Source organism: Vanacampus margaritifer, chromosome 11, assembly GCF_051991255.1.
Source record: "Vanacampus margaritifer isolate UIUO_Vmar chromosome 11, RoL_Vmar_1.0, whole genome shotgun sequence".
In the NCBI taxonomy this organism is placed as follows: domain Eukaryota; kingdom Metazoa; phylum Chordata; class Actinopteri; order Syngnathiformes; family Syngnathidae; genus Vanacampus; species Vanacampus margaritifer.
Genome location: NC_135442.1, coordinates 24007492 through 24014991, shown reverse-complemented (window position 1 = coordinate 24014991; position 7500 = coordinate 24007492). Strand labels below are relative to the sequence as shown.

Genomic DNA, 7500 nt, shown 5'->3' with positions numbered 1-7500 from the left:
TGTGGGGACGATCGAGCAGTCATGGAGGTGGTGTCCAACGACATTCCAATGAACAGAGTCTGATCAGAGGGAACAAGAGAGGACTTCCCAAGGTCGACCTTGAGCTCAAGTCGTGACACATGCTGTAGAAGCGTAGACGTGTCTCGGATTGCCTGATCCCTGGAAGGTGCGTATATCAGGCAGTCATCCAAGTAAGGGAGCACCTTTATGCCCCGCGACTGCAGGGGTGCAAGTGCCGGCAGGAGAAGCAGACCTGCGTTTTGCTCGACACCCGCAAGGGTCGAGGGGAGGGGGGCCCATTGCGACCGCCGACGATGACCGCCCCTGAGCAACCGCTGCGTCCTGGTGAGGCGCAACATCAGTTGTGTTCACCGGAGTGTGGACCGCCGCAGCAGCTGTCGCCACAGCGCAACAGTCAAGACAGCAGTCAGTGCGTCCCACTTTGGGCAAGAAGGAGTCGCCACAGTGCTTACAGTGAGGATCGTTGTTCATAGTAGCCACCAATCGACGGGCAATGAGTGTGCGCATGTCAACAGGCTGCCATCTTTGTGTGGGAAAGGAGGCGAAAAAACAGCCTCTTCACCAGCGGAACAAACAAAATCACAAGTGCTCGCAGCAACACGTAAGTGAACGTTTGTGCTGTCATAAACTAGAAGTCATTACAGACCATATTAAAGCCATCAAACAACATCAAGGCGGCTGGCGACCCACGGACGGAGCCGCATAAGTTGCGAGGCAATACAAGCTAGGAAAGGATATGAAATAACCGTACCAACAGTAGCAAGTTGAATTCAAAACAAGTCAAAGTAACCGTAGGCAAGACGTCAACAGTCACTGACATCCACTAACTAGACGTACTTACGAACTTGAAGCCGCACTGAGCGATGAGGAGCGGAGATCATGTAAAGATGGAAGGGGAGCTCCAACGTCCATACATATATTTCAAAAGTCAAAATACACCGAGTCGTCGCAGCCAAGGGGGGCGGGGAACCCCGATGCCCCAATCAACAAGATCACGGGCTACCAGCGACGGCGACGAAGAACAGCGGTAAACACCGCGGGTGACTTTTTATACATGAGGATCACGTCAGCCGGAACCCTGGAAATGTCCTTTTATGAATTCTTTCTCAAGTGACCCATGCACGTGGGGGATTTCCGTGCTGAAATAGAACATTTATAATAAATGTAAAACATAAAGCTAACTACTTCGCGGATTTCATTTATTGCTGGCATTTTTGGAACCTAACCCCAGCGGAAAACAAGGGAACACTATTTCCGAAGATCAGCCATGTCATGTAATTTTCTCAACCCAAGTTAGTTGAAAAATAAACCGGCAAATTGCAGCTCCCCCCCCTATGCATCATGAAGATTAACACTTTCCACGGCACCCATAAAATCTAGAGTTTCCACATATTGGTTTGAGGGAGTGTAGCAAGTGGCTTTGCAACATTTTGCAACACTGATGGAACCCTGCCGAAAAAGCAACACTTGCTACGTTTGCGCACCCTTGCAAGCCTCTGCCGCTCAGTAAGATATGGGCTTAATTTTTATTAATGACGGAAAACTATACTACCAGCGACGTGCAAATACATGCACAAGAGTCACAGTTTTGTCAGTTATTTGGAATTGGGTTGTGTTTGCTCTATCATACAATGAGCAAAAAATAATAATTCTTTGCATGTTAAAATCTTGACTTACCGGTCGATCTAATTTCCCACCCTCACCAATGGTCACAAACTTACAGTACAAGATTACGTATACAAGCTATACAAAGTTTATTGTGTCATATATTTTATTAAAAGAGAAAAGTTATGACAACTAAATAAGTACCGGCATGTTAGCAATATTGTGATAATTCAGCTAATCATGATATTTGGCCATTCAATCGTGATAGTACATTTTCATACCCTTTCATCTTAACAGTTAAGTATAAAATTTTGATGCCATAACTTACCTGCCATATTCCAGCAAAGTAGAGTGAATCTTTGACTCCTCATCAAGTAGCTCCCCTGCCTCCTTTTGCCTTCGATATTTTCTCTGTGGTTTGTAGACTTCCTGCGGAGAAAAAAAAACAGTTTGCACAACACAGTATCCAAGTCATTTAAAGATGGTTTAAGGGTTTTGCAACTCACCAGTATATCGAGAACTGCTCCCATTGCCTTGCTTTTTCTATGATGGAATTCTTCATCCTTTCAAAGTTGACGTTACATGTTAAGACTTATCTTGAATTAAATTTCTTTAGTGTGGCAAACTTTATACAACACACATAGTACAGCCATGACCTAAGAACTTATTACATAATATTAAACAATTAACACATCATGTTTATATACATAATAAAATATCTGAATAATGCTATTGACAATTCATTTGTCACCTGCAAAGTGAATGGATTTCTGAGTTTGTAAACTGTCCACAAGACAGAAAATTACACAATTTCATTTGATTTGACCTCTTCTGTTGAGTTAAATAGAGTGGAACTTCCAAATCAAGGCTGTTTTAAAACTATTTTATAGCAAAAAACAAATGTCACTGGGGCGGTCGCTTGAATGAGAAAGTATGCACTTCGCCGAACGCTGTCAATGTTTACGCTACCGTTAGATGCTAGTTGCTAACACCCGAGGCTTGTGACGTATCATACAATGACATACTTATTAATTAATTTGTTCCCAAAAACATGTAAATACGTTCTATTTTAAATATTACCATGATCCCAAAAACGTATTTGTATGTTTTCTTTTTTTATGCTAGAGCATACACAAAACTTTGATGCAGCCTCTAAACTGAAGAGAACGCTTGAAGCAATGGTAGTTATTGCAAAAACGGCCAGCAGGTGGCAGCAGAGTATAAGAGATCAACAAGGGCCATGTTGCAACAAGCACTGTTTTAAACAGATTTGTGAATAATGATGAAACTTTGCTTCTATATTCTGTAGCTATTCTACCGCTAATTGCTGCAAAACGTTAACAGACAGAAATATACTTTTTTCCTGAGGAAAGAAGAGACTCTAATCTTTCTTTTGGTAGGTTCTATATTTTATAGCCACAGAACATAATATTCTGTGAGCCTTGCAAAATCAGTCAATATACAGTAAAACAGCCAGGTGCGAAGAGGGTTGGAAGTCACGTGAGGATGAGTCAAGCTAGCCCGCCTTGAGCTGCAACGCCTTCCACGCGCTGCGTCGGTCAAGGTCAATTTCAAAATACAAGAAGGCAACTGCATCGACGTCAATGTATTAGATGGAAGGCTTTAATTTTGTTGGCCTCCTCAGCACGTTCCGCGGCCTATGTATGACCCGATCCGTGGCGCTTGATCCATACCAATCACGGCTCGAAGATGAGCCGATGTACCATGCATTTAAACATGTACTCGGCTCGCGCTGTGCGACTGGATTAATTTTTTACCAGCACAGGCTGTAAAGTTGGCCACGTGCAGGTGAATTGGTTGCAGTGTCGAGCCCTGTGGAGGGACTGGTATAAGGGTCACAAACAGGAAGTGGTCCCAACAGCTATTTTTCACTACTCAAAATGCATTTAAACACAAACAACAGCAAAAATCTCAGTAAGGTTGTTTATTTTAGCTCTGCAGTATGCACTAGTGATTGATTTTAAACAAATATTGACTCTCATCTGCCCGGACTATGTTTATGAAAACCACCTTATTGTATTTTTGGTCAAACTTGGCATTGTAACTTTCTATATCCAGACATAACTACAACATACTGGTACCTCTGGAAGATTGTAGGCCTTCTGGAACTGAGATATGGAGTAGGCTCTCACATAGTCGCCCATTTGCTCTCTGGTCTCTATGGCCCGCTTTACTAGCCACTAGCAAAGAACCCAAAAATAAATAAAAACAAAGTGCATTAAAAAAATAAACTTGCAAGTACTTAACGATGAACTAAAAATTCAGATTTCATAAAAGATGATCATAATCTCTACCAGAAGATAGCCATTTCTAATTATTCACAAGTATAACAAAGCGCTATGTATCCATTCAGCCATCAATACACATTAATACCTGTATTACTGGAAAAATGTGAATAAAATCTAGGCCTTGGATTTGATGAGGCTCCAGTTGATGAGGACTCTTCATTTTTGGCAAAACAGACACAATTTTCTCAGTCAAAGCTCTGTAAACAGAAATATTGCAAACCAGGTAAACCACAGACTGAAAAAACTATTCCTTTAGAATTAAAATTTACTAGGAATGATTGAATTGGGAAGAAAAGAATGCAGTGGTGTAAGTACAATTCTGAGGCAGGCGTAGTCAAGCCAACGGCAGTATGCATGGCAGTACATGGTGCGAACGCGATGAGAAACCTAATTTCTATATACATTACTTACCTTAAGTACCATGGAGGTCAATCGTGTCATCGTGGTGTAAGGGCTATTCAGAGTTTAGGTGCCGCAAACTGTTGCGAAAGACGTCAGGAACACAACTTCGTCCCAAAATCAGTTAAGAGCGCTAAGAGATAATTAAGCTAATACTGTTGCCAGTGTAGCTAGCAGTGAGCAAGCCGCGCTAGCTAGCAGCACTAATGTAACCACCCATCGTCTTTTAATTACTTTTCAAATGTGTAAATGACTACAGCCTGTAGACAGCTGGGATAGGCTCCAGCACACCCATGATCCTCGTGATGATAAATGGTTCAGAAAATGGTGGATTGAGATGGACTTGCACACTTTGATGCTAGTTGCCGTTTCTACTGATCACTTATTAACAAACCAGGCTTACTCAAATGTGCTGTTTGGCCGGTAAAATCGCTACTGTGGTTCTGACCTTGCTTTAGTCTCATAGACCAAAATCTATGGGGAGAGATTTGTCTAAAATCTCAGTTTCTGAGAGGAAAATAGTGCTAAGCACAGTTAAAATTTAAGTTAAAAAAGTTGATTATCTAGAAATGAGAACCAGTTCTTCTTCTTTTCCTTTTGGCTTTTCCCTTCAGGGGTCGGCACAGCGAATCAGTTGCCTCCATCTAACCCTGTCCTCTGCAACCTCTGCTCTCACACCAACTACCTTCATGTCCTCTTTAACTACATCCATAAACCTCCTCTTTGGTCTTCCTCTAGACCTCCTGCCTGGCATCTGGAAACTCAGAATCCTTCTTCCAATATACTCACTATCTCTCCTCTGTCCAAACCATCTCAGTCTGGCCTCTCTGACTTGATCACCAAAGCGTCTAACGTGCTGTCCCTCTGATCATCCTGGTCACTCCCAAAGAGAACCTCAGCATCTTCATCTCTGCCACCTCCAGCTCTGCCGCCTGTCTTTTTCTCAGTGACACTGTCTCTAGACCAAACAACATTGCTGGTCTCACAACAGTTTTATAAACCTTTCCTTTCATTTTAGCTGAAGCTCTTCTATCACACATCACACCTGAAACTTTTCTCCACCCGTTCCAGCCTGCCTGCACACGCTTCTTCACTTCTTTTTCACACTCTCCATTGCTCTGGACTGTTGAACCAGTTGGTTGTTCATTATTATGTGCAAGTGTGTTGTTTTTTTGTGCCTGGATTGGCTTGCAACTAGTTCAGGGTATACCCCGCCTACTGCCCGAAAAGGCAACATGGGTCCCCCTTTCTATGGGCTCACCACCTGTAGGAGCGGCCAAAGAGGTCGGCTGCGTAGCAGGAACTTTGGCGGTCCGATGCCCAGCTACAGAAGCTAGCTCTTGGGACAACATTTTGTTTTAACTTATGGTACACATTTCTTAATTTACCAAATATTCCATACTTTGTTTAAAATCTAATTAGATTGTATTGAATGAAATAAAGAGCTGTTTTATTTATTCTAATATTACAAGAGTGAATCCGCAATAAGTGAACCGCGAAGTAGCGAGGGACCACTGTAAATAAATTATAGATGTGATGAATTACTCATCACTCAGAATAGCTGTTAAACAAAAGCTAGTGGATAGCTTTATAAGTCTAAATGGGTATTATTTGGTCAGCTGGGAAACCACTTACATTTTCTGACCGATGGTCGAGTTTTCTTGAAAAAGAAGATCAATGTCAATGTCGTAGTTACATGTGGTGATGCACCAAGTCATCCCACCAACCACCTGCAGAACCACAGGAAACAAGATGTGTCAAAGGGGAGGTTCAAGACAGGTAAGCTTTTGAGATATCACAGAATATAGTCCATGTATCATTCCTAAGTAGCTACACAAAAAACAGTATTGTCATCCCGAGCAACAAGAAAAACACATTAAAAATGACCAAATTTCTTGACTAACCTATTCTCAACGTCTGACCATTTTGAACAGAAATTATGATTTCCACACACCATTTGTTTTTTTCTACCAAAATTTGAGCTTGCTCTAACATATCAGAAAATAATCAAGCATCATATTCTTTATATTTTACAGTCGATATTAGTGATATGCCGATCAAATTTTTTTTTGCACTCATATCCAAGTTCGAGTCACCTCATTTTCAGGATCTGACAATACAGAGACCCGATCCAATACCTTGATTCCCGCTTTATACATTTTTTTTCTCTCAAAAAAAGTGGTATCAAACATCCCTCCTATCGAGCATTAAATCCAACTGTTTAACAGTCAATTAACCCCAGCTATCAATGCCTTGTCTTGGATACTTCATTGTTTGCCTCATGCTGTCACAGCGGCAGAAGAAGGGAGTTTGGCCGCTTATACAGTGGAGAGGACACGCCCCTGGTTAGTTTAGCGCAAGCTAGCAAAAAGATAAGTGTTTCAGTAAATGGACAGATCGATGGTTTGAAGATCTGCCATTCGACAGTTTACAACAGGGGATCTTGGTGGTCTAAGTAAGTAACTTTCTTTAACTAAAGGTTGATAATGTGTTTCCATTAGCTTGTTTATGTTCGACATGCTTTCAAAACAATAACAAGAGCAATTGCAGATTTGAGGTATGAGTCCAGCCCATAAGCACTATATATAACAATATATGACAACAAATGACAATATATATCAAAACAACGATCTGGCATATCACTCAATGGTAACTGGTGCGTGAAAGCGAAAGCCCAGCCAATTACATTACATCACATCTGTTCCTAATATGGCACAGTAAATTCAAATTAACCAGGGAGATTACAGGCGCGATGTTTGGCCAAATACAAGATTAGACGCCAAAATTAGAGCATCAGATATTCATCAAACTACACAACATTGCCCCGTTTACCTCATCAAAACCTTGAACTGGGACCTCGGGGGTCCTAAAGCAATGTACCTTATCAAAAGGTGACAGTCCCTTGATGCGGGCTCTAAAATATCCGGCAGCCAAAAGAAGCTCAAGGATCTCCGCCAACTTGATGCACTGCTCTTCATCTTCCCAGTCTTCCACCTATGCGTAAAATACATATAAAAACAATGTGGACGACTAGACAATAGAGGCTGTATAAAAACATTACCTAAACGTTTAATTGTATGAATGCTTTATGTTGTTATATTATTTCATTTTTTTCGAACAAGTGTATAGGTTATATTTTTATATTTTTTATGATTTTTAATATCTT

At 41.3% G+C, this 7500-nt stretch overlaps 1 protein-coding gene across 2 annotated transcripts in view; it reads right to left on the bottom strand.

Annotated features, from left to right (window-relative positions):
- ccdc93 (CCC complex scaffolding subunit CCDC93) overlaps positions 1-7500 on the bottom strand; it is a 108941-nt gene that overhangs the window by 85079 nt on the left and 16362 nt on the right. For both annotated transcript variants that reach the window (XM_077580426.1, XM_077580427.1), the window contains exons 2-7: positions 7215-7328; positions 5970-6064; positions 4021-4132; positions 3729-3827; positions 2133-2189; positions 1955-2055 (exon numbers count right to left, since the gene is read on the bottom strand). In XM_077580426.1, the coding sequence (XP_077436552.1) occupies positions 1955-2055; positions 2133-2189; positions 3729-3827; positions 4021-4132; positions 5970-6064; positions 7215-7328 (578 nt within the window). The remainder of the gene's footprint in view (positions 1-1954; positions 2056-2132; positions 2190-3728; positions 3828-4020; positions 4133-5969; positions 6065-7214; positions 7329-7500) is intronic.